The following is a 26,548-nucleotide window of genomic DNA, read 5'->3' as shown; positions in this document are numbered from 1 at the left end:
TACTAAAGCTCGCCCCTCATAAAACTTTTATATACAAATCTTGGGATTGGACCTTCTCACTAAATGCCCTTATAAATATTTGTATGCGATTAGGAGTAGGGAACGAGTACCTATCAAGGGGCTCAATGTTATGCACCTTCTAAGCATCGATTCATTAATTTGTTGGGCGAGTCCATGCGCCGAAGCTGACTCTAAATTTTTACTGAAGCCCGCCCCTCATAAAACTTTTGGGAAAAGTGCCAAAAAAGTCCTAAACCTTTTGCATTGGTGCCAATTTAGTCCTAAACCTTTTTTTGGTGCCAATTCAGTCCTAAACCTTTTTTTGGTGCCAATTGAGTCCTAAACCTTTTGCATTGGTGCCAATTCAGTCCTAAACCTTTTGTCTTTATGTCAATTCAATCCTTCCGATCAATTTTGGCGGGATTTTGCTGACGTGGACGCCGACCGGCCGGCCACCGGCGCCGATGTGGACAACTTCAATAATATTTTAATAATTTTTTTGAATTTTTTTGAATTTTTTTCTTTTCTCTCCCCTCCCTCCAGCCGGTCGCCAAGCTGGTGATCGGCCGGTGGCCAGAGGCCAGAGGTCGGCGCCGGCCTCTAGCCTCTGGGCTCTAGCCTCTGGCCATCGACCGGTCGTCGGTCCGGCGACCGGCTGGAGGGAGGGGAGAGAAAAAAAAAAAGAAAAAAAAAAAAGAAAAAAATTCAAAAAAATATTAAAATATTAAAAATATTATTAAAGTTATCCACGTCAGCGCCGATGACCAGCCGCCGGTCGGTCGGCGTCCACGTCAGCAAAATCCGGTCAAAATTGACCAAAAGGACTGAATTGGCACAAAGACAAATGGTTTAGGACTGAATTTGCACCAATGCAAAAGGTTTAGGACTAAATTGGCATCAATACAAAAGGTTTAGGACTTTTTTGGCATTTTTCCCTGAAACTTTTATATACAAATCTTGGGATTGGATCTTCTCACTAAATGCCCTTACTCAAGCCTGTCCAAAATTCTTTTTGGGCCCTTTTGGCTCAGATTCAGCTTGGGCAGGCTTGTACCCTGCCAAACCCATGATCAAACCTATTATCCGGCATGAAAAATGTCTCGCTTATCCTTTTCTAAAGTATCCGTCAAAGCTAATAGGTTATGTTTTGAAATCTGGATTACTTGACCGGATAAGATAGGATGGGATAAGAAATTCTATACCAAATACTTTGCCCGGGAAACAATAGATGTAAAGTTTGATATAGAAATATGTCCAATCCCAACTTCTTTGGTATATTGGATAGCATTAGATTGGAGTTTTTCTTAACAAAAAAATGAAATTTAAGATGAAAACCTGGCTAATTGAGGAGAGGCGGTAAAGACGGTATTGGCGGTCGATTCCACGTTTATGGGCTCCTTCGGGGCGGTGACCGCTGCTGATCTCGACAGTGGTCGCTGCCCTGAAGAGCGATGGGAAGTGAACGCTTGAAGATGGGGGAAGAGATCAGAGAGAAAATATTAGGTTCATCCAAATTAATCATCAAGGCAATAATTGTTCAAAAAGTCTTACCCGCCCCCACTTAACAAGAAAGAATCTGCACGTTCTTCTTACTCTAAAAAACCAAAGCAAGTTTAGAATGGTGCAATCATACTAACTCTCCTGTTTAGGATACCGATCATCAGTGTCGGCCAATCGTAATCACAAAGATGTGATTGCAAATTTTATACGAAGTATCATAACACACAAAAAAAGGAACAAAGTGAAATTCGGAGATATAAAGAACAATTTATTGATTAATTCCTCGAGTTGTGTAGGGAAGATAATATCAAGAACATATTTAGGATAGATGGTTAAGTATTCTACTGCAAATAAAATGACGTGATAAACTTTATTGAGCATTCTAGTACGTCTTCTTCTCATTCAAATATACCAACTAGGGTTCGTCAAATCACTTTCAAGCATCAATTTTTAACGAATCAATTATTTTCTCATCGCCGCTTCCTACTTGCATCGTAAAATCGCTGATCGGACATGGATGCAATGATAAAATATCATCACGTAAGCTCATACGTGGGATCGGACTCCGAAATCAATCAATCATTTAAGTAACATACTTTAAATTTATGACTTTGTTCTATTGCACCTGACCATAAGTAAGTGATTATTGGTCATCAGATAGCGATATGTACCTTTGTAGTGTCTTCTTAATATTAATTTCTTATGTGTCCTTCAAATATGTTGCTTCTTCAAGAAGGAGGCTGGCGGCGACTGATCGGGAAGAGGCGGCTACATAAGGCAGGCAAAGAAAACAAAAAAAGATATGAAATAAATCTGGACAAACGCCACGAAAAACTCAAATTATGGCTATTGTGAAACATTTACCCGCATTTATTTTTGTGACATCGGAAACTCAAAACTATATCCACTGTGATACATTTATCCTTAACTTTTTCTTGCGACATAAAACAACCTCAAACGAACACCTATATGATACATTTACCCTCCGTCAATATTCTATTTGATGATTTTTCAGCCGAAATAAGATCGTTTTTATGCCATGTCAACATTGTTAGCTTTTCGGCGTCTATGAGGGCGAATTTTCAACGGTTCTTGTTGACAGAATTTTGATGGAGGGTAAATGTGTCACACAGGTACAGGTTTTAGATTTTTCAAATCACAGCAAAAAAGTTATAATAAATATGTCACGGTGGGTATAGTTTAGGATTTTTGCTGGCTTTTGCCTATTTCATTTTATAGCAAAAAAAGATTTTGATCCTTATTCTTTACGCATCAGGACAACATGCTAAGTGACCAACTTTCCTATATATACGATGAAGCGACCGTGTTACAAATCAAGATGAGCATCTCCTCGGAGTCGTCCACAATTTGCTGACCATCCGGAGAAAGTAACACGGGGACGCAGGATAGTCGCCAAGCAAAATGCCAACCCTGAACTCTCCAGAGAACGCAGAAAAGGTCCCTCTTCTGCAGAACTCGACCGATCGGCAAGAACGAGATGACGTTAAGGGAGGAGAAGAAGAGGGAGGAGATCAGAGCCTAGCCCAGAGGGTGTGGGTCGAATCGAAGAAGCTGTGGCACATCGTTGGCCCCTCCATCTTCAGTCGCGTCGCCTCCTACTCCATGGTGGTCATCACCCAGGCCTTCGCGGGCCACCTTGGTGACCTCGAGCTCGCCGCCATGGCTCTCACGACCAACCTCGTTATCGGCCTCGACTTCGGCCTCCTTGTACGTACTAAAATTATTCTTATGCTCTTCATGTCATGTCGGACGTGGTTCCCCCTATAGATGCTTTTCTTTACGGAAGTTGAGTCGATGATCCCAAATGCTCCTTTTGAATTTGGTGAGTAGCTCGGGATGGCGAGCGCCTTGGAGACGTTGTGCGGGCAAGCGTTCGGGGCCAAGAAGTACTACATGCTTGGCGTCTACTTGCAGAGGTCGTGGATCGTCCTCCTCCTGTGCTGCATCCTTCTCTTGCCGCTCTACTTGTTCGCCTCCCCGTTCCTGAAGCTCCTCGGCCAGCCCCACGACATCTCCGAGCTGTCGGGCATTGTGACCCTGGTCATGATCCCGCTCCACTTCAGCTTCGCCATCCAGATGCCGCTGCAACGGTTCCTCCAGAGCCAGCTCAAGACCGCGGCCATTGCCTGGGTGTCCTTGGGGGCTCTCGTGGTTCATGTGCTGATGAGCTGGCTGTTAGTGTACCGGCTCCAGCTCGGCTTGGTCGGGACCGCCATGACCCTCAACTTCTCGTGGTGGCTGCTGGTGCTCGGGATGTTCAGTTACTCCGTGTGCGGCGGGTGTCCTCTCACTTGGACCGGCTTCTCCATCGAGGCCTTCTCTGGCCTCTGGGAGTTTGTCAGGCTCTCTGCTGCCTCTGGACTCATGCTCTGGTACCTCTCCCTCTCTCTCTCGGCACAAACTTATTGGCATCAGTCACTCTTACGTTACTTTGGGTTGTTATCAAATGGTCTCGATCTTGTTACTAAGTCTTGGTTGTGCTTGATTCATATCGAGTTAGATTGAGATTACTCTTCATAAATTCATCGCGAGTTTACGGGGTTTTCGCCCTAGTTTCAACGCGCTATACAGCAAGCCACGAGGATCGGTAGGCAAACTAAATCTGACCAATATCATTGCCCGTGACACTTTTCATATGCAGCTTGGAGAATTGGTACTACAAAATACTGATACTGATGACCGGAAATTTGGAGAATGCCAAGATCGCCGTGGATGCTTTGTCCATATGGTATCCATCCTAATCCTATCATATGCAACTTGTAGTCAGTCACCCCACAAAATTCTACACAGAGTTTGATTTATTGCGCTCGTCTTTTGCTTATAATTCATCTGCATACGGACAAACATATGCCTGTGCCTGTCATTTTCGGGTGATGGTTCGATTTAATTGTTTTTCCATTCTGAACAACGTATTCAACATTTCCACTGTCTCTTTTGGTCAGTGTTGTGGGCTCACTTTGTTTGTCTTCGCTTGGTCAGCATGACAATAAATGCTTGGGAGCTGATGATTCCTTTGGCTTTCTTCGCTGCTACCGGGTAACTTCTATCTTCTCTATCACTTAAATACTAACTTTAAATTACGATGCATCACTATCGCATCGCCCTCTTCTCACCCTTTTCACTACAAAAAACGAAGAAAAAACTCACAAAATTATTCGTCGCATCTGCTTCATTTATCTTTTTTTAATCATTTCTCTCCATGCTATTTCCTCCAATCGTTTTATTAGATTCGACACCACATATTTGAGTTTCATGCGTCGTGTCAGGGTTAGAAATGACCCCACAGCTTTTGCAATAGAGGCCACATGTCTGAGGATTCGGCACAACCATTTGATGGTGGAGGATGACTTAGAGTCTCTCTCTCTCCATGAATTGCATAATGGAAAAAATGGAATGGCTGTCTGTTAGTTGTTACCTGTGCTTGGTCTTCTCCTATTCAAAAGAAGGTTGCTGCTTTTTCGCCAGTAGGGCAGCCGATAACAAAATTATTCATCTGTGACCCTACTCGAAATTGCCTTGGCTGTTTCCTCAATTGTTGTCTCGCAGTATCGATAGGATGGAGACGAAAACAAAGAACCCCAGTTTTCAAATTACCTCCCGATGGAGTCATTTGTAGTTTGCCATCCTTTTCGACCAGGGACTGAGCACACAAACACCAATGTAAACGATGACATGCATAGCTTTGCAACAGTGAACTCTTTTCTATACGAAAGATTTCGCGAATACAAACATTCACTGCATAAACTTTCGAGTCAGGAGCATCTAAAGCGCGCGGTTGATTCGATTTAACATAAGAAAAGCTTCGTATGACGAGAAAAAGGACAAGAGTCTGTTGCTGAATACGCCATTGGTTCAAGTGTCCTCGTCGCTTCGGTCACTGAATGTAAAGAGACTGAACTGTCCTCGATACAGAAAGAATGTGGTTGTGGGCAGAGCGGAGGACATCTTGTGGTCACTGTGTGGTGCAAATATTCGATGTCCTTTGTCATTTATCGTTCACGAGCGATAACATCTTCTTGCATGGGAAGGCGTGAGCCCTTCGATCGGCTTGCCAAATGTCAACATATTATGCGATAACTCCACGCTCCCAAGACTTGTGTGAACATGTTTATGTGTACAAGAGTGTTAAGTAGAATCGATTTGCTAAGCAAGATTTGACGAAAAATACGTCATACTACATATAATGATTAATGGCTAGGGTTTGCTATAGAACACGGAGAGAGTTTTCATAAAAGCTTGTTCGGCCAAAACTCTTGTACCGCAATTCATCTGTAGGTCAAGTTGTTTTATCTCTCCCTAAATTCTAGAGTTCGTGAACATAAAAAGACTGTAAATTACATAATTGTGGAAAATGCTTATATAGATAACATCTATGGAAGTTCAGGGTGAGGGTTGCGAATGAGCTCGGTGCCGGGAATGGCAAAGCAGCCAAGTTTGCGACGGCGGTGTCGGTGGTGACATCGGTCGCAATTGGCCTCGTCTTCTGGCTCCTGATAATGTTCTCTCACGACAAGCTGGCGTTGATCTTCACCACGAGCAAGCCCGTCCTTGAAGCGGTGAACAAGCTCTCGGTACTCCTGGCTTTCACCATCTTGCTCAACAGTGTTCAACCTATTCTCTCGGGTATGTAATGACGTCTTCAAGTACCGAATTATACTTTGATATTATTGGTTTGATCTTTTAGATAAGTCGATAGCGGTTCCACCAACTTTCTGGATGAAGCGTATGCTAATTGTTTGATGCGATTGCTTGGCATGCCTTTGGGATTTTGAAGGAGTGGCCGTCGGATCGGGGTGGCAATCCTACGTGGCGTACATAAACTTAGGTTGCTATTACCTGGTCGGGGTTCCGCTCGGCTTGTTGATGGGATGGGGATTTCACCAAGGTGTCATGGTATGTGCCACACTAGTTCATTTTTCTTGTGCTTTTTTTGCCATCAGTGGAAGATGCTTGAAATTTGTTCAGATTGGTATGACAGAAATCTATGATAGATAGATATAATTGAGACATTTCAATAGAGGGTTCAATCATTAGCTAAGGCAAAACAATTATGTGTGGAACAGGGAATATGGGCTGGAATGATCTTTGGAGGGACTGCAGTTCAGACCTTGATTCTGGCAGTAATCGTATGGCGATGCGACTGGGACAATGAGGTAACGAAGACTTCACCGAATCAATGATATTCTTTTTTAGCAATTCATAAGATTGACATCTAAAATTCCTTTGCTAAATGACGCGATAGACTGTAATTGAAAGGTTTTAGCGAGTCGGTCATATTCAACGAATAGTTTGTCACATTACTTAGTACATCAACCTTGCTAACCAAATTCAGGTTAATTGGAAGATTTTAAATTTCTCATTTTCTATATTTTTGGGCTACAATTTTTTCTTGCAGGCCCAAAAGGCTCGCATACACGTGAATAAGTGGGCGGACACAAAATGATCAGAAGCAAGGGTTGTACCACTTTATTTTAAACACTTTTCAGCTCCCAACTTATTGTAATCAAGTTTGATTAGAATTGCCGATTTACCTAATTATTACTAAACGACGCCAAGAGATTTACAATATGTGACCCAAAAAATGGATGCTCTAACCCAGGATCGATTGAAAGAGAAGGGTCATCCTTTGCCACATCAATATATCATTTGAATAGTTTTCTATAGTGTATGTGAGTGTGATGACACTAGTAATATTTCATTAAAAATTGCATATATCCATGTGAATGGGTACATGTTTTACAATATGCTTAATTCTAGCTCCCTTGAAATTCACTCCGTAATTGCGCTACATGGAAGATGAGAGAGAGTTGTCATAATCTGGTGGCAATTTTGGAAATTACTATATTTAACATCATTAGTATTATTCTTATTATATTGCGGCACATCGTGCCAATCCCTCTACAAAATGTCATTATTGTGCCAAGTTGCATATGCCACCACGACATCTCCTTTACTGGTTTCGATTGAATTTTCACTTACATCGGGTTGATTTAGTGGTTAAGTAACAGCTTTGCGTGTGAATTTGGTACATAATTCAAGCTTGTTCTATTGCACCACCGAGTGCAAACAATTCGAAGTTCGAGTCATTCATCTGATTGTTACTAGAGGTGAGCATGGTCCGGGTTGGGCCGGTCCACCCCCTAACCCTAGGACCAACCCGCATAGTGTTGGTCCTCAATTTTTGGGACCGAGGACCGACCCTATTGAGCCTGGGACCAAGGACCGGACCGACCCAATGGGTTCGGTCCGGTTCCAGGGTCAACCCGGGACCAACCGGTAATTTTTTTGTTTTATTTTTTGTACTCCTTGAAAAGGAAAACCTACTATTTCAAATTACATATCATCGACAATGCGGCGCTGTGCAACCAAACTATAAATACCATTACATAAATACCATTTCCTTTTCAACTTGTAAGAACTTTAAGATCACTATTTGAAGCTAGACTTCTCGATGACCCCAACAATCAACTCAAAAATAACCAGCTTCAACCCATAAACTCCAGACTCACCCTTTGAGTCAAGACTCACCCGCTCGAGCAACGAGCGGCGAGCACTTCAACCCATAAACTCCAGACTCACCCTTTGAATCAAGACTCACCTGCTCGAGCGACGAGCGGCGAGCGTCGAGCGGCGCGAGCATCGAAAGGCCAGAGGCGAGCGCCGAACGGGGTGAGTGTGAAGTTTTTTTCTTCGATTTTGGCAAAATGGAGAGTCTGAACTCTGAAGACTAAAGAGACTTTACAAGGAAGACTAAAAGAGAAGATCAGAAGATGTTGTCAGTACCACTACCAGAGGAGGACCGAGGGTTTTGGACACGTGAGAGGCGTGAAAAAAGACTAAAGAGAGACTCTGAGACTGTACAGGAAAGACTAAAGAGAGAAGTTGTCGAGGATGACGCCGTGAGTAACAGTGTAACACCGTTTTGGACACGTGAGAGGCTGAGAGCTGTTTCCCACCTTTTCTTTTTTGGTCAGTTTTTCACAGCATTTCACAATTTCAATTGGGTTCTCTATATAAAAAAAATTATAAATAATATATTAAATATATAATATATTTCAGATATATTATATATAATATATATAGTCCGGGTTGGTCAGGGTTGGACCGACTCTAAACTATCTGGACCGATGACCAACTCGCATAGTGCTGGTCCAGGGATCCCAGGACCAAGGACCGACCCAGTCCCCCTGGGAATCGGACCAGGACCGGCAGGGTTGGGCTGGTCCAGGATCGGTCCACGGTCAACCCTGGACCGATGCTCACCCCTAATTGTTACTCGCGTCTTACCTAATCCAAGATACAATGAGGTATATGTGGTTACCTAAGACGAGCTTTTTGGTCATAGAAAAAGTGAGCGTCATAATAAGTTTTAAAAAGGCAAATGTTAAAGAGTGCCCTTAAGATATTTATTAAGTCTTCGTAAACATAAAAAAGTCTATTTAAAATAAGCGACTTTTCAAAGTGTATTACCACTGAATTTGCAAAGTGTGTACATATGAGTGAACAAAGTCATAAATCTATTACACTTTTACCAATTCAATTCTAAATATTTTAATTTTGCCAATTGAGTCCTAAACATTTTCACGTTTTGCCAATTAAGTGTATCTAGTCAATTTTAATTGGAAATCACTAATGTGGCAGTCCAGCCAGTGCCGACTATCCTATGTGGCACGACTGCAGCTGGCATTAGCGTGCACAATTTTTAATATTTTTTTGATTTTTCCTATTTCTTTTCTTTTCTTTCTCTTCTTTTTTTTTTTTAAATTTTTTGGTTCAAAGGGCTGACGGCTACTGGCTAAGGGCCACGAAGCCCACGTCAGCCAGGGGTGAGGGTCATGGCCCTTGCTAGATTTAGCGAGGCAAGGGGCCGTGACCCTTCACGTGCCACGGCGAGGGCCTGGGCGAGGGCCGCCACACCCTAGCCTTGCTAGATCTTGCGAGGGCCATGACCCTCGCTCTTGGCTGGTGAGGGCTTTGTGGCCCTCACCTAGGGACTGGCGAGTGTCGCGGGCCCTTTGAACCAAAAAAAAAAAAGGAAAAAGAAAGAAAAGAAAACATAAAAAATTTTGAAAAAAATATTAAAATATTATTAAAAATTGTTCACGTCTACGCCGGCTGTGTCATGTAGGATGGCCGGCGTCCACGTCAATGGAGCAGACAAATCATGGTGTTAGTAGTGAGGTGGAGTTTCAAGTGGAGACTACGAAGACCTTGAAGGTAATAGGACTTGATACTGTAGATGAGGTTGCGATTCCTAAACTTGGTAATACCGAACAACCATCACAACCAGAGTACACTATAGCCACGGGCATATAGAGAAGGCAAATTAAACCACCGGTATGTTAAAATTATACATATATTGCTTATATATTGATTGTAGGTGACAAAGCGGAGACAGATGAGCCTTCAATGGGCTTGGCCGAATTCTTTAATCCCAATGCGGGTTTAATCCAGGTAATTTAATTAATTCAAAGGCCCATTAATTCTAGTCCAATTAAAATCGATTTATGTGGGCTTATTATTGTGCAAGTCAAAATCAACAATATTTTTGTTTTGGGGCCTAATTCATTATGCAATATATAACTAAATCGGTCGCAAAAATTTATATGTCAACAACTTCCACTTAGCAAAAAAGAATTTACACATTTTTCTTATTCTAAAAAACCAAACAAGTTTAGGAAGGTGCAATCATACTAACTCTCCTATTTAAGAGACCAATCATCAGTCTCGGTCAATTGTAATCACATTGATGTAATTGCAAATTTTACACAAAGTGTCATAACACAAGAAAAAAGAACAATATGAAATTCGGAGACATAAAGAACAATTTATTGATTAGCTAGTAACTCATTCCTCAAGTTGTGCACGGAAAATAATATGAAGAACGAATTTAGGATAGACGGTTAAGTGTGCCTCACATTTGATCAACAATGTAAAATAAAATGAGGTGACAAATTTTTATTGAGTATTTCAGCACATCTTCTTCTCAATTAAATATACCATCTGCAGGTTGTCAAATCAATTTCAAAAATCGATGTTTTAATGAATCAGTTATTTTCTTGTCATCACTTCTTACTTACACTGTAAAATCGTTGATCGGACATGAATGCAAAGATAAAATATCATCACATAAACTCATACAAGGGGTCATGCACTGAAATCAATCAATCATAATTGACATACTTAAGTGGTTGTTAATGGAGTTGAAGTTACCAAATTCTGAGAAGTCGGTATTAATTTATGCCTAATTGCTCCACATATAGTTCCTCTAATCGCATTTTCCAAACAACCAGAGCCAATCCAAATTTATCTTGTAAGAGATCCGCTACAAAACCAATACGTTTATTTTTCAAACCATTCATATCGTCAAGTGTGCCCATTCCGAATTTCATTACAATCAAATAATCTGCAGCTGACAATATATCTTGCATTAACAAAAATGTATTGTTCTGAGGTATATTAAGATTTAGTCTCCGATTCATATTTTGTCAACCAATCCTTCCCAATTCAAATCTTTGTTGAAAGAATTTCTTGTGTAATTTCTTATATGAGGATTTAGAAAATATCGGATCTCCACCTACACAAGCAAATTGTTGATATTTCTGTATTTGTTCTGTTGCACTTGACATGAAGTGTGATTCTTGGTCAACAAATAGGAATATTTACATTTGTAGTATCTTTTGAATATTAATTTCTTATATGTCGTTCAAGAACGAGGCTGGCGGCGATTGATCGGGAAGAGGTGGTTATATAACGCAGGCGAAGAAGAAAATAAAAAGAAAATGTGAAATGAATCTAGAATGTCCAATTTCATTTATTGCGAAAAGGAATTGGGTTAATACCACGAAAAATCGCAAACTAGTACGTATGTGACAACTTTATCCCAAACTATTTTTTTTACTACTAAAAACTCCAAACCTGTACATCTGTGATAAATTTACCCTTAATTAGTTTCCGTTAAATTTTATCATCAATTTGCTTAGTCGTATGACACGTGACAGTTGATGAGTGTACCGGTTTGGGGTTTTACCCTTCGTTTGTCACAAGTGTATTGGTTTAAGATTTTTGTGATATTAAACTGATTTAATGAAAAGTAACGGAAAATAAATTTGTCAAAAGTGTACCAATTTGGAGTTTTTGTGGTCAAAAAATTAATTTTGGATAAATATGTCAAATGTATACCAATTTGAGGTTTTTTGTAATTGAAAAATTAATTTTTGATAAATTTATCATGAGCGTACGATTTTTCATTGTAGCAACCCAAAGGAATTCGATCCTTGTTCTTTTTACATCAGGACAATACACTAATCGACTAACTTTTCTCTATATATGAAGTGACCAGCCGGAGAAAATAACACAGGGACGCAGATAGTCGCCAAGCAAAATGCCAACCCTGAACTCTCCAGAGAATGCAGAAAAGGTCCCTCTTCTGCAGAACTCGACCGATCGGCAAGACCGAGATGAGGTTACGGGAGAAGAAGAAGAGGGAGGAGATCAGAGCCTAGCCCAGAGGGTGTGGGTCGAATCGAAGAAGCTGTGGCACATCCTTGGCCCCTCCATCTTCAGCCGCGTCGTCTCCTACACCATGCTGGTCATCACCCAGGCCTTCGCTGGCCACCTCGGCGACCTCGACCTCGCCGCCATTGCCCTCACCAACAACCTCATTATCGGCCTCGATTTCGGCCTACTTGTACGTACTTTAATTATTCTCACTCTTCGTGTCATGTCAGACGTGATTTCCCTCTGTAGATGCTTTTCTTTATTGAAGTCGAGTCGACGATCCCAAATGCTCCTTCTTGAATGTGGTGAATAGCTCGGGATGGCGAGCGCCTTGGAGACGTTGTGCGGGCAAGCGTTCGGGGCCAAGAAGTACTATATGCTCGGCGTCTACATGCAAAGGTCGTGGATCGTCCTCTTCCTGTGCTGCATCCTTCTCTTGCCGCTCTACTTGTTCGCCTCCCCGTTCCTGAAGCTCCTTGGACAGCCCCACGACATCGCCGAGCTGTCCGGCGTTGTGACCCTGGTCGTGATCCCGCTCCACTTCAGCTTCGCCTTCCAGTTCCCGCTGCATCGGTTCCTCCAGAGCCAGCTCAAGACCGCAGCCATTGCCTGGGTGTCCTTGGGGGCTCTCGTGGTTCATGTGCTGATGAGCTGGCTGTTAGTGTACGGGCTCCAGCTCGGCGTGGTCGGGATCGCCATGACCCTCAATATCTCGTGGTGGGTGCTGGTGCTGGGGATGTTTGGCTACATCGTGTGCGGCGGGTGTCCTCTCACTTGGACCGGCTTCTCCATCGAGGCCTTCTCTGGCCTCTGGGAGTTTGTCAGGCTCTCTGCTGCCTCTGGACTCATGCTCTCGTACCTCTCTCTCGATCTCTCGATCTCTTTACACAAACCTATCGGTATCAGTCACTCACGTGTTACTTTGGGTTGTTTTCAGATGGTCTCGATCTTGTTACTAAGTCTTGGTTATGCTCGATCAATCGTATCAAGTCAAATTGAGATTACTCTTCATAAATTCATTGCGAGTTTATAAGTTTTCACCCCAGTTTTAACGTGCTAAATAATGCTAGAGTATTTAAATATTAAATCAAGTTTTCATCGAACAGCTTGAGCTTTTAGAACAATTGACAGTGATCCTACTAAATCTCACAAATAGTAAGTCGTGATGATCTATCATTGCCCATGACATTGTTCATATGCAGCCTGGAGAGTTGGTACTATAAATTCCTGATACTGATGACTGGGAATATGGAGGATGCCAAGATTGCGGTGGATGCTCTGTCCATATGGTATCCATCCTAATCCTATCATACGCAACTTTTAGTCAGGCACCCCACACAAAATTCTACACGGAATTTGATTCATTGCGCTCGTCTTTTGCTCATGATTCATCTGCATACGAACAAACATATGCTCGTGCCTGTCACTTTCGAATGATAGTTTGGTTTATTGCGAACAAACATATGCTGGTGCCTGTCATTTTCGGATGATGGTTTGATTTATTGCGAACAGACGAATGCTTGTGCCTTTCATCAAACATAGTCTGATGTTTATCCATTCTTGAACAACGTATTCAACATTTCCACACGTCTCTTTCGGTCAGTGTTGTGGGACTCACTTTGTTTGACTTCGCTTGGTCAGCATGACGATGAATAGTTGGGAGCTGATGATTCCTCTGGCTTTCTTCGCTGCTACCGGGTAACATCTATCTTCTCTTTCACTTCCACTTAAATATTAACTCTAAAATATGACACATCACTATTATCAATGCCGGTCGCCCTCTTCTCACACTTTTCACTAAAAAAAAAAAACTCACAAATTATTTCGCATCCATTTCATTATCTTTTTTAATCGTTTCTCTCCTCGCTAATTTCTCCAATCGTTTTATTAGATTTGACACCACGTTTGAGTTACATGCGTCGTGTTGGGGTTAGAATTGACCCTACATCTTTCGCAATAAGGGCTTCATGTCTGAGGATTCGACACGACCATGTGATTGGGGGAGGATGACTTAGAACATCTCTCCCCATGATTTGCTTGATGGAAAAATTGAAATGTTTGCCTGTTCTTTTCACATTTTAGTGGCCAAGAAACCCGTGAGAGATGAAGACAGAGAAAAATCAAGTATCTGATGTGTAAATAAAGTTCTCAAGAGGTTAAGTACCAAAATTAATAAACTTAAATTGAAGAATATTGTATAGACTTGTATTATAGCTAATATTACCATGACAATATTATTAAAATTTCAAGAGAGACTATCCAAATTAGTTTAGCAAAAACTTTCATCTGGAGATGATGATGATGATGAGCCGGTGTTACATCTAATGTCTTGTTCGACTTATTCAAAAGGAGGTTGCTCCTTTTTCGCCAATGTGGTAGGCAATAACAAAAGTATTGATCGCTGTTTGCTCATTTTTGTCTCGTAGTATCATTGGATGGAGAGGAAAACAAAGAACCCTACTTTTCAAATTACCTTTCGGTGGAGCCATTTGTAATTTGCCATCCTTTTGACCAGGGGGACTCAGCACACAACACCAACGTAAACGATGATATGGATAGATTTGCAACAGCAAATTCATTCTATATGAAAGATTTCGCGAAATACGAACAATCACTGCAAAAGATTTTCGAGTCAGAAACATCTAAAATGTGGCTGATTCGATGTAACAAGGGAGAATGTCCGTATGACGAGAATAGACAAGAGTGCGTTGCTATATACGTCATGGTGTAAGTGTCTTCGTCGCTTCGGTGACTGAATGTACAAAGACTGACTGTCCATGACATAGGAAGATTGTGGTTGTGAGCAGAGAAGAGGGCATCTTGTGATCACTGTGTGGTGCACATATTCGATTCCCTTCGTCATTTATCGGTCACGAACGATAACATCTTGGATGGGAAGGCGTGAGCCCTACAATCTGCTTGCGAGATGTCAGCATATTATGCGATAACTCCACACTCCCAAAACTCGTGTGAACATGTTTATGGATACAAGATTTTTAAGTAGAATTGATTTGCTAAGCAAGGTTTGATGAAAAATAGGTCATACTACCTACAATGATTAATGGCCAGGGTTTGCTATAAACCATGGAGTGGGTTTTCACAAAAGCTTGTTCGGCCAAAACTCTTGTACCGCAATTTATCTATGGATCAAGGTTCTTTAATTTATCTCTCCCGAATTTGTAGAGTTCATGGGCATAAAATGACCGTAGATCACAGAATTGTGGAAAATGCTTAAATAGATAATATCTGTGGAAGTTCAGGGTGAGGGTTGCGAATGAGCTCGGCGCTGGGAATGGCAAGGCAGCCAAGTTTGCAACGGAGGTGTCGGTGATGACGTCGGTCGTGATTGGCCTCGTCTTCTGGCCCTTGATAATGTTCTCTGATGACAAGCTGGCATTGATCTTCACCACAAGCAAGCCCGTGCTCGAAGAGGTGAACAGACTCTCAGTACTCCTAGCTTTCACCATCTTGCTCAACAGTGTTCAACCTGTTCTCTCGGGTATGTAATGACGTTTGACCAATTAAGTACTAAATCATACTTTGATATAATAGGTTTGTTCTTTTAGATAAGTCGACAGCCGTTCCACAATATTTCTAGACAAAGCGTATGCTAATGTTTGATGCGATTGCTTGGCATGCATTTGGGATTTTGAAGGAGTGGCCATCGGATCGGGGTGGCAATCCTACGTGGCGTACATAAACTTAGGTTGCTATTACCTGGTCGGGGTTCCGCTCGGCTTCTTGATGGGATGGGGATTTCACCAAGGTGTTATGGTATGTGCCACATTTGTTCATTTTTCTTGTGCTTTTTTGCCTTAAATGGAAGATGCTTGAAATTTGTTTAAACTGGCATTACAAAAAATCTTCATCCTTAGGTTCAGTCCCAATTCTGTTTTGAATTTTTTTTTGTTTAAAAAAGACTCCTAACTTTAAGTCCAATTCAAATCTACTTTGAAAACTGACAAAAAAAAATCTACTTCAAACTTTTTTGGTCTAAAAAAAATCCATAACTTTAGGTTCAATCCCAAATCTACCCTGAACTTTAACTCTAGTCCTAAATTTGCCCCTATTAGCCTTTTGTCCAAAAAATTTTCATTAGTCGTTCTTAATTTCCATAGTTTCCTCATCAAAGAACGGTTTCATTTCGGAGATAATTTCCACGTCACATTGCTAATATGGATTTGCTAACGACGTGAAAATATTACATCAAACAATTAATGACGATTTTTGGACTGAGAGTTAACGAAAGCAAATTCGAGACTCGATTGAAAGTTGGTGACTTTTTTAGATAAAAAAAAAGTTCAAAGCAGATTTGGGACTAGAGTTAAAGTTAGCAACTTTTTTTAGACAAAAAAAAAAGTCCGGGACAGATTTGGGACTAGACATATTGTTGGGGGATATTTTAGACAAGAAAAAGTTTGGGGAAAAATTGGGACTGAACCTAGAGTTTGGGTTTCCTTTTTTAGACAAAAGAAAGTTCGGGGCAAAATTGTGACTGAACCTAAAGTTTGGGGTTTCTTGAGGGATTAGGCCCACATTTGTTCATTTTTCTTTTGCTTTTTTGCCTTCAATGGAAGATGCTTGAAATTTGTTCATATTGGTGTGACAAAAATCTAGATAATTGTCACATTTCAATTAGAGTGCTTAGTCATTAGCTAAGGCAAAACAATTATGTGTAGAACAGGGAATATGGGCCGGCATGATTTTTGGAGGGACTGCCGTTCAGACCTTGATTTTGGCGATAATCGTATGGCGATGCGACTGGGACAAAGAGGTATCAAAGACTTCATTAAATCACGATACTCTTTTTAAGCAATTTATTAAGATTGATATGTAAAATTCGTTTGCTAAACAATGCGGCCAACTGTAATTGGAGGGTTTTAGCGAGTGGGTCATATTCAACAAACAATTTGTCACGTTATTCAGTAGATCAATTTTGCTAATCAAATTCAGGTTAATTGGGGGATTTTAAATTTCTCATTATTTATTTGCTTGGGCTAAGATATTTTTTTCTGTTTTTGCAGGCCCAAAAGGCTCGCATACACGTGAACAAGTGGGCGGACCCAAAATGATCAGAAGCAAGGGTTGTTCCGCTTAATCTTGAACATTTTTCAGGTCTCAACTTATTGTAATCAAGCTGGATTAGAATTGCTAATTTACGTAATTATTGCTAAACGACGCAGAGAGATTTACAATATGTGACCCAACAAAATTGGATGTTCTAATCCGGGATCGATTGAAAGAGAAGTGTCATCCTTTTCCACAATGGCAATCAATATGTCATTTGATTAGTTTTCTATAGTGTATGTGAATGTGATGGCCCTAGTAATATTTTCATTGAAAATTTGCATATGTCCATGTGAAAGGGTACTTGTTCTACAATGTGCTTAATTCTAGCTCACTTGAGATTCACTTCGTAATTGAGCTACATGGTAGATGAGAGAGAGTTGTCATAATCTGGTCGGCAAAACATCATTAGTATTATTCTTATTATATTGCGGCACATCATGCCAACCCCTCTACAAAAGGTCATTATGGTGCCAAGTTGCATATGCTACCACGACATCTCCTTTACTGGTTTCGATTGAATTTTCAATTCCATCGGGTTGATTTAGTGGTTAAGTAACAGCTTTGCGTGTGAATTAGGTGCATAATTCAAGCTTGTTCTATGGCAACCCCAAGTGCAAACAATTCAAAGTTCGAGTCATTCATCTGATTTTTAACGAATTGGCAAAGTGTGCCCATATGAGGGGAAAAATTCATAAACCCATTGCACTTTTGCCAATTTAGTTATAAAACTTTTAATTTTGCCAACTGAGTCCTTAACCTTTTCACACTTTTATAATTGAGTCCATCTAGCCAATTTTTGTCGAAAATTGCTAATGTAGATAAGTTTTAATAAATTTTTAATATTTTTTTCGAATTTTTTTTATTATTGATTGATTTTTTATTTTTCCTTTTCTTTTCTTTCTTTTCTTTTGTTTTATTTTTTGGTTCAAAGGGTCGGCGGGCCGCCGGCTACTAGTCAAGGGCCAGTGACCCTACCGGCCATAGTGAGGGCAGACGCCGTCACCAGATCTGGCGAGGGGCCGCGACCCCTCGTGGGCCACAGTGAGGGCATCACAGCCCTGGCCCCCGGCCAACGAGGGCTTCATAGCGATCACTTAGGAGCCAGTGGGGGTCGCTAGCCCTCGGCCAGTAGCTGGTAGCCCTGCCGGCCCTTTGAACCAAAAAAGAAAAAGAAAAGAAAAGAAATAAAAAAAAATTAATAAAAAAATTAAAATATTATTAAAAATTATCCACATCAGCGCCGGCCGTTTTACATAGGACGGATGACGTTCACATCAGCGGTTTCCGTCTAATTTAAAGAGTTAATTGGCAAAACTTGAAAATGTTTAGGACTCAATTGTCAAAATTAAAAAGTTTATGACTGAATTGGTAAAAGCGCAATAAGTTTAGAACTTTTTGGATAATTGTCCCTTCACACGAGTAATTTCCATTTTCAGTGATCTTAACTGCTGCACCCGAAGATTCGTGACCATGGTGTTTGGGACCTAATCGGCCTCGGCACAGTCGGATCACCGGGACTTAGCCCGTACAGAGAAAAAAAACCGCATTAATCCAAATTTTCCACTTATTTTTTGCATTGGGGACACTAATTAATCAAAGGTTAACACGCTTATCTACTTTTGCATGTAAATTAATGTTGGCGGGACCACGACATTTAATAGATAAAGAACATGCCAGGTCTCACTGACTAAGGGAATTCTGGATGCACGTCCTCTCAATCTATGGACAATTTAATCCGGTGACAACCCGACGATTGCGACCCTCATGTGACCATGTTCTGACCCATAGAGAGATTGCAGAAACTAGTACGATTTGCCGAAAAATAATTGCGGCCACCTACCTATCGGAAAACCTTGTTGGTACAGATCTTAACTTGGGTCAATTTAGGTCTGAAGGTTTAGGTAAAACTCATTCTCGTACTTGCTCTCAAAACCGAACCCATTGACCAGTACAGGGTCAAGCTATCGCGTTTTAGTATGATAAGCATTTAAATCGAAATATATCACAAAAAACAAAATGCAACGACAAGGCTCTTTCGACTTCCAAAAAGGAGATATCTTAGATTCGGCAGAACAACCATGATGGTGGTGGAGTATCTTAATGCCGTATTGATTCGATTTTTCCATGCATTATATTCAACATCATCGATGTACATTTAATTTATTTTCTCAAATACCAACTTTAATTGATAGTGTCCTTTCGTTAGGTGGTAAAGCCAAAGCATGAATAGTACATGGTATAGAGTACACAATCCATTATATATATACACCGGTCCAAATTAAATCAATTTCCCTTCGTACAAATTATACGACGTATATGCACGCATATGTATGTGGACTAAGCTTCATTAACCAAGTCAAGGAAAAAGAAAAGAAAGGAAAACCTTGATGCCATCAAGCAAACAACTCGACCGACTCTTGGAAGGGCAAATGATACCTGGTCAAACCTACTAATCTCCCCGACGAGAACTTGAGCGAGTCGTGGCTCGAACTCATCGGAACGCGCCCTCCGAACCGGGCCGACTCGCTCGCTCCGACCCTCTTCTTCTCCGACGCCGGCGACACGGGCCCTACCTCCCTCCTCGACGACTCCAGCCTCGCTCTCATCTCGGCCACCGAGATCCAGAAACCCTCGAACGCCACCATCTTGTGGCTGAACAGCGCCGACACCTTCTCCTCGAACCGCCCGAGCCTCCTCAGGGCGCACACCAGCTCGACCGAGTCGCCGAAGCTCAGGCAACTCAGCCTGTGTCCGAACTCGCGGACCCGGATCAAGATCGCCTCCATCGCAGACAGATAGTCCTCCGAAACGAAACCCGTCACCGCCCGTATCAACTCGTTGTCCTGTAGAGAAGAAGAAAAGAACACTTTCCAGATCCGTTGCACGGGGGGATGTGATGAATCAAGAATCAGATTATAGTTTCATGAGATGAAGTTGGAGACAGTGCTTACTCGGCACAGAGAATCGGGGATCTTGCACGTCTCCTCGATGAGACCGACGAGAGAGTCGAGCTCCTTGAGCAAGTCGGAGTTGGGGAAAGTCGAGACGTTCTCCTCTGCTCTCTCCTTCTCCAGCGCGCTCGAGACGGAGCAGAGGAAATAACCCAAGACCCTCGACGTCGAGAGGAGGTTCTCGAGGTAACGGGCGTACCACCGGACCCATGAAGATAGCTCCCACGTCAGCGGCGTCGTCTCGTCCCTGAACATGGACAGGTTCAGATAGTTTCTCCCTCCTGCAGCAGCCGAGGGCAGTCAATTTTCTGACGCGATTTGACACGTTTGTCCAAATAGATACATGCTGACAAACTCTTTTTCGTGATTTGGAATTCGACAAGCGAAGACACGGCCTTCGTACCTGTAGCGGGGTACACGGAGAGCTGGTCCTGGAGGATGAAGGAGCCGCGGTGGACGATTTGGTGGACGGCGATGAGGCACTTGGCAGCGACGGAGGCGTCCCGGGTGGACTGGAGGCGGTCCATGAGGGCGAGCACGAGGAGGGAGGCGGTGGCGCGGGAGGAGTGGCCGGCGGAGAGGAGGAGGTCGAGGTGCTTGGGCTTGGGAGGGGCGAGGGGGTCGTGGGTGGTGGCGCGGAGGAGTGGGAGGTGGAAGGAGAGCGGGGAGCCGCCGCCCGGCCCGGAGGGGTGGAGGAGGGCCGCTTTGCCCTGGGAGGCCTTGTCCTTCACCATGCCCAAGAGGTCCTTGAGCTTCGTCGCCCGTCGACCCATCAACCGAAGAACAAGATGGCGGCGGCGGCGGCGGCGACGGCGGCGGAGGGAATCTGATGTTGTGGTTATGGGAGTTGGAGATGAGGGCGTGCTTTGCTTTGGTTGAAGGGGACAAGCAACGTTTCGTCACTCTACGAAGAAGTGGGGTGGCCACTTTTGCCTAGAAAAATGGAGAACCCAAGAGAAGTGGGCTTTAATGGGAGAGCACGTGGTCTTGTCCTTTTTGACCTTTTCTTTCCTTTCCAACAAAAGCCAAATTGAGAACAAAAAAAAAAAGGAAGAAAAATAAAATCATTAAATTAGCCAATATAGAGAAAGTCAATTTGCCCCTTAATAATGGCAAGTGACCATATCATATATCCGTGCCCTATTTTTTTTTTTTTAAATGATGTTCTCGCAGGTTCGGAACTGGTCCCAAACCCTGTTCGAGTCCTAAATAACTAAAGTGAAGAAGAGAGGAGAAAGACGTCTGAACAATGCGTAACAAAATATGTTAAAGGATGAACGAGGTCAAGATTATAAGCGATTTGAACCTATCTACACGTGTTCTATGCTTTTGAACGGATTGAAATTTAACAGTCTATCGATTAGATGGTGTAAAATTTCTTCGAAATATGCTCTCTCGGTAAGGAAATCACATCGAGAGAGTATAATTTCACGACAAGGTGCCGTGTGTATTTCACATCGGTAAAAGCAGTTTTCATCAATTTGATTAGCAGAATTTTGGCTCTATTAGCAAATTGAAATTTCCTCGTTCAATTAATGGGGCAACTTGACAGTTTTCTTTCTAATCAAATTAACATTTAGCCAATCACGGAGAAGATGCGGCTACTTGCTGTGATGTCCCTGTCTCTATTGACCTTGACCTTTCCAAGATGCATCCATACGAACCAACCATGATTATCTAAACGACTAAGTGGGCGATATTATATCTAGCAATAATTTCTTTTCTGTATTTGCTATTACAATCACTGTAATTAAATACGATTTTGTATACACGTCAATTGGTATCTCGCTCTGATGACATAATTTGACCTTAAGACTTCGTTTATTACGCAGTTTCCGAATTTTTTTACTGTTTGGCCCAAGGAAAATGAATAGATCAAGGAAAACAAGGAAACTATTTTCCGCACTTTTCGAGACAAAGCTCGTTGCATCCTTCCTCCTCTTCTCCGCCTTCTTGCTCATCTCTCTCCGCCTCTAGAGCTCCTCTCCTCCTTGTCGCCTTGTGCTTCTCTTCGGCGTGATATCCTCAGCTCAAGATGTGTCCATGTGGACGAGGCGGAGCCCCAGCTTGGCAGCGAGGGAGGAAGGCGAGGGAGTGGAGTATGGCGGAGGCGGAGGCGGAGTCGATGGTGCGGTCAGAAGAGGAGGGGCGGTTGAGGGGAACGTGCTTGACGGAGGCGACGCCGTCGAGGGAGGATTGCTTTTGAGGGAGCAATCTTCGATGCAGTCGAGGGTGACGACGAGGGGGAGGGACAAGGGGTCGGGCTGGTGAGGCACCACCGCGAGGGAAGATCTGGCCATTGTCGAGGTGTTGGTGGTTGGCAGTGGCTAGTGAAATTAGGGTTTAGTGTTTGAGGATTTGGGGCATTTTTGAGGTCAATGAAGGTGGACGTGGTGGTGGTGGTGGTTGTTCGGATCTTGTTCGACGCAAAATACATGAATAGCTAGGTTTTCTGAAACTCATGAGTGTTTTGAAGAGGCGCGAGATCCATGAAACTGAAGCTTGTCAGATTATTTCGCACGTGTCACTCAACCGCGACGGTGCTCCGGCAAACGGGGCAAGCGAAGTGTTTCACCAACCACTTGTCGATGCACGGGATGTGGAAAGCGTGACCGCACTGCGGCAACAGGCGGAGCGTGTCCGACTCCTCGAACTCGCTCAAACAAACCGCACATTCCTCCACTCCTCCGATCCAATCCTCCCTTCCGTTCGCTTCTCCGTAGGCAAACGTTGGGAGCACGTCCATCACTTGTGGGTCGAGGCCGGGACGCCGAGAGTGGACGAAAAGGGCTGCCCCGATGTAGACCGAGAAGAAGCGGGGAGCTGGAGTGGATACGGACGCAATGGGCAGGGGCAGTGGCGAGTCGGAGCACCGGTGGATGTAGATGGAGGAGAAGCCAACGGCGAAAAAGAGGAGCACCAAAAAGACGACGACGAGTGCCGCGGCGGGGCTGAAGCTGTGGCTACTCACCGTGGGGTTGGGGGACGGCCCGGTGTCGTGCTGTGCGGCAACGCAACCGTGCACCGACAAGAACACCAGAGATAGGAGAGCGATGATGCTGGCATTGATTGCCATCGATATGTAGCCGCAAACGCATCTGCGGATTCCCATCTGTCTCTTTTTCAAGTCCGGTGCAAATGGCAGAATGGGAATGCGGCAGGCGAGTTACAATGAAAATGGCGGCCACGTCTTCGTTATCAGGATCAAATCTCTTATTGGTGAGACGTGCGACCAAACATGTTCTCTTCTAGAAGATATCAGAAAACGAAATGCATCGGATTAAGTTGAAGAAACAAGGTGTCTTTATAAGCAGATAACAACGAGGAAGTACAACTAGGAATTTCCACGTCTCGTTCTTCATAGAATGGCCAAAGTCCGCAAATGGCAACAACAACCCCCTTTTAAGCACGAAAGGGAGACCCACGGCCTAGTTCTGATACATGAACCGAAAGGTGCCGGGACCAGTTGTGAGCGGAGCCGAGTCGGTCGGGTTGGATTGGACCAGGTCGTCGATTCGGACCGCCCGGCCCTACCTATTGACCAAGTACATTTGATATTTTTTTGTGATTGAACAGACCTAGTGGGCCGTGTCTCTTTCCAAGCCCACTCGATTTCGTTTTCGATCTTAACTTAGTAAGTAATTCTGTGCATACACGGGTCTATCCTATTTACAACTTGCATGACGATGGATCTACCATCATTTTCGCTTGACCTATCACAAGCAATAAATTTTATTCAGTATAAACATTTTTATTTCATTTTTTCGTACTATGTATGTCTCTTTACGTCTCAGTAACTATTTGAGATTTCAGGCACTGAAAAATAGACACTTCAATGTAATTTGCTTAAATCAATCATTAGTAGGCCAGTCATACCACGTAAGCGGTAGGACACTCCATTCAGCACTCGTCACATGTCCAGGTAAGCCCCATTGGTCAATCTATTTGTCTTCTTCACCGTTTCTTCTTCTTTTCTTTTCTTTTTCCTTTTCCCTTTCTTTCCTTCGACCTGTGGCCTGTACTCAGCCATGGTCGGCGGCCGGCCACAGGCGAGGATTGATAAGGGCATTGGCATCACGGCCCTCACTGGATCTAACGAGAGCTCGACCCTTGCGGCCTGGGTGAGGACGAAAAATCGATGAGTGAACTGACGACAAGGAAGGAGCCTCCGGTGAAGAAGCGAGAGGGAGGGAGAGGAGGAGGAGGAGAGAGGGAGAGACAAAATCTAAAACGTAGGCCCCACTCAGACACGTGGCAATTAATGAGTGGAGAATCATACCACTTACGTAGTCAGACTAGCCTACCGAATATTGTCTTCGTACTTTGTTGGTTTTCAACTTACTAGAAAATAAATTTTACTCTATAGAATCTTTTCTTAATTTTTTGACTATTTATATTTCATAACAGAATCTCTCAACAATAAACATCTGTCAAATATCATGTATTATATAGATGAGCTCGGGAGATCTAATGTATTGGCAGTTTGGATAACAACCCACACATGCGAACAAATTGAATTATTCGATATAACTTTTCTCAATTTTTTCTAAACAGTATTAATATAATAGATCTCACGAATTGTCACGTCACGCATAAATATTTGTGATTCTAGGCATTAAAGGACAAATCACATCTTAATGGGCTTTGGCCCCGTTTGGTTCAGCATTTGGAATGCTCATTTGAGCTCTAAAATCCCTTGGCCAAATGTAAATGGTGTTTGGCAATTTTTTTTACTCACTTTGGGGAGATGCAATTGCATTTGGAACGCTCTCCAAGGGACTTTTGGCCAATGCAATAGTGAAGGTGCTTTGAGAAGTTCCATTTTCGGAATGCAACTTGCACTGTTCATTTGCGACTATTCATCTTCCCCAAAGGCAAGTCCGGCGATTGCCGCCTGAGGGCTAGCCCGACCTCGGCGACCCCGGCAAGGTGGTCGCCTGAGGGTCGCGCGACCCATGCAACGCTTGGCTTGGGTCGCGCAACCCCAATGACGCCCGAGGTCCAATGACCCCAGGCAGCGGTCACCGGGGTCGCACGACCCCCAGGCGGCGGTTGCTGGGGTCGCGCGACCCTAGGCAGCGATCGCTGGCGACCAAATCTGGCCGTCGGCGGTTGGCCGGCGGCGACGGCCGGTGGTTAAGCTCCATCAGAACTTCTTTTTTTTTTTTTAAATATTAGCAAAAGTCCTTTAGCCCAAGTTGATTTTAAAAAACACTTACCAAATACTACTTGCATTTCGGAAAACCGCTTTAGCCCAAAAGTATTTGCATTCCCCCGAAGTCGAACCAAACGGCCCTTTGTCATAGTAAACTCATCAGTTGTATTTCTGCGCCTTGTATGCAAGGCACTAATTATTATTCATTTTAGTCCAACCATGGACAAATCATATTTAATATAAGTCTTTTTAGTCTAGCAGTTGACAATTATATTTAATTATTATCTTTTATTTCAATTTTTTTATTATTATTTATGGTCATAGTAGGTCGCAGTTATATAAGTACTGATCACCCAAACGCAATATACTAGTTGAGGGTCCGTATTTTGCGGCGAAAAGAGCAATTTTAAACGAAACGAAAATTATTTTCATTATAAATGATGGATTGGATCTAAATATGATGCTACAATAATTTCGCGTTCACAATGAATTGGGTTATTGCGTTAAATGGCATAACTAAGGCTTTACTTGATAGAATATTGCACATAATAAAGGAGGGATTATATGTGGATATCGTAAGGAAAATTGAATCTCCACTTGGAGGAAAAATTTTACTCTAACTTTGGGTGAGAAAGCTAGATTAAGAAAATGAAGAAACGGTATCATAGAAAAACTGAAAATATATGATTAAATTAAGAATATTATTAGTTAGGAAAGGGAAATAACAACTTTCTGTAAATTCTTTCCCCGTGGTGGATCGGTGGAAACATATATATATATAAAATCCATCTCTAGTCTAGCATTGCTCTTGAAAAAAAGAAAAGGAGAGAAGAGAAATTGAGTTGGTTAACATATAAAGTGTCAAAGATGTAATCTATTTTTTCTTTTTGAGAAAAACAGACAACCAAAATATTTTAAATTCTTGTATAAATCAAGAAAGGATTTCTGGGCCAATTTTATTATTATTATTTAAGATGTTATGGCAGAAGTGGTTAGGAAAAATTAAGACCATACTGTCCCCCCTCCAAATGAAAAAACCATTTTGACCATTAGCATACAAACTCAAAGGACCAAAAATCCCTCTATATTTACATAAGGAAAAATGCAAATTCAGGTGGACTCGCGGGCTATCGTGTCCATAATTAGGTCTAACTAACCAATTTGGTCTACTTGCATTTTTATTGAACTTGTGACAAGTTTCCAATCTACGGGCCAACTATGAGATACTCCTCTAAATAGTCAAAACATCAATTCTTTTAATTTCGACCATCCGACTATCTTCTTTTTTTCTTTTTTTCCTTCTTTTTCTTCATCTTCCTCAAGACGCGGCTAGTGCCGCTCTCACCTAATC

The 26,548-nt window shown here is 42.6% G+C and overlaps 4 protein-coding genes across 4 annotated transcripts; 2 read left to right on the top strand and 2 right to left on the bottom strand.

The window, feature by feature from the left end:
• The first annotated feature begins 2,826 nt into the window (after window positions 1-2,826).
• LOC115683037 (protein DETOXIFICATION 27) lies at window positions 2,827-7,182 on the top strand. The gene is made up of 8 exons (XM_030607420.2): window positions 2,827-3,228; window positions 3,352-3,893; window positions 4,163-4,249; window positions 4,501-4,557; window positions 5,906-6,144; window positions 6,296-6,414; window positions 6,585-6,674; window positions 6,917-7,182. Exons 1-8 carry the CDS (start codon window positions 2,923-2,925, stop codon window positions 6,962-6,964), a joined length of 1,488 nt encoding a protein of 495 aa, XP_030463280.1. The 5' UTR covers window positions 2,827-2,922; the 3' UTR covers window positions 6,965-7,182.
• A 4,666-nt stretch (window positions 7,183-11,848) lies between these two features.
• LOC115683036 (protein DETOXIFICATION 27-like) lies at window positions 11,849-17,280 on the top strand. The gene is made up of 8 exons (XM_030607419.2): window positions 11,849-12,211; window positions 12,335-12,876; window positions 13,224-13,310; window positions 13,663-13,719; window positions 15,282-15,520; window positions 15,677-15,795; window positions 16,706-16,795; window positions 17,046-17,280. The coding sequence occupies exons 1-8, from the start codon at window positions 11,906-11,908 to the stop codon at window positions 17,091-17,093; spliced, it is 1,488 nt and encodes a 495-aa protein (XP_030463279.2). The 5' UTR covers window positions 11,849-11,905; the 3' UTR covers window positions 17,094-17,280.
• Window positions 17,281-19,369: 2,089 nt separating this feature from the next.
• Window positions 19,370-20,990, bottom strand: LOC115682961 (putative clathrin assembly protein At4g40080). The gene is made up of 3 exons (XM_030607329.2): window positions 20,446-20,990; window positions 20,043-20,323; window positions 19,370-19,934 (listed from the first exon to the last, which is right to left on the bottom strand). The coding sequence occupies exons 1-3, from the start codon at window positions 20,813-20,815 to the stop codon at window positions 19,485-19,487; spliced, it is 1,101 nt and encodes a 366-aa protein (XP_030463189.2). The 5' UTR covers window positions 20,816-20,990; the 3' UTR covers window positions 19,370-19,484.
• Window positions 20,991-22,566: 1,576 nt separating this feature from the next.
• Window positions 22,567-23,118, bottom strand: LOC115682988 (E3 ubiquitin-protein ligase ATL6-like). Its single transcript, XM_030607365.2, has one exon. It carries the CDS (start codon window positions 23,116-23,118, stop codon window positions 22,567-22,569), a length of 552 nt encoding a protein of 183 aa, XP_030463225.2.
• Window positions 23,119-26,548: the final 3,430 nt, after the last annotated feature.

This window comes from Syzygium oleosum, unplaced genomic scaffold, assembly GCF_021117445.2.
Source record: "Syzygium oleosum isolate NSW1041296 unplaced genomic scaffold, Sole_v2.1 Sole_v2.06, whole genome shotgun sequence".
NCBI lineage: Eukaryota > Viridiplantae > Streptophyta > Magnoliopsida > Myrtales > Myrtaceae > Syzygium > Syzygium oleosum.
This window is presented reverse-complemented; position numbering and strand designations above follow the sequence as displayed.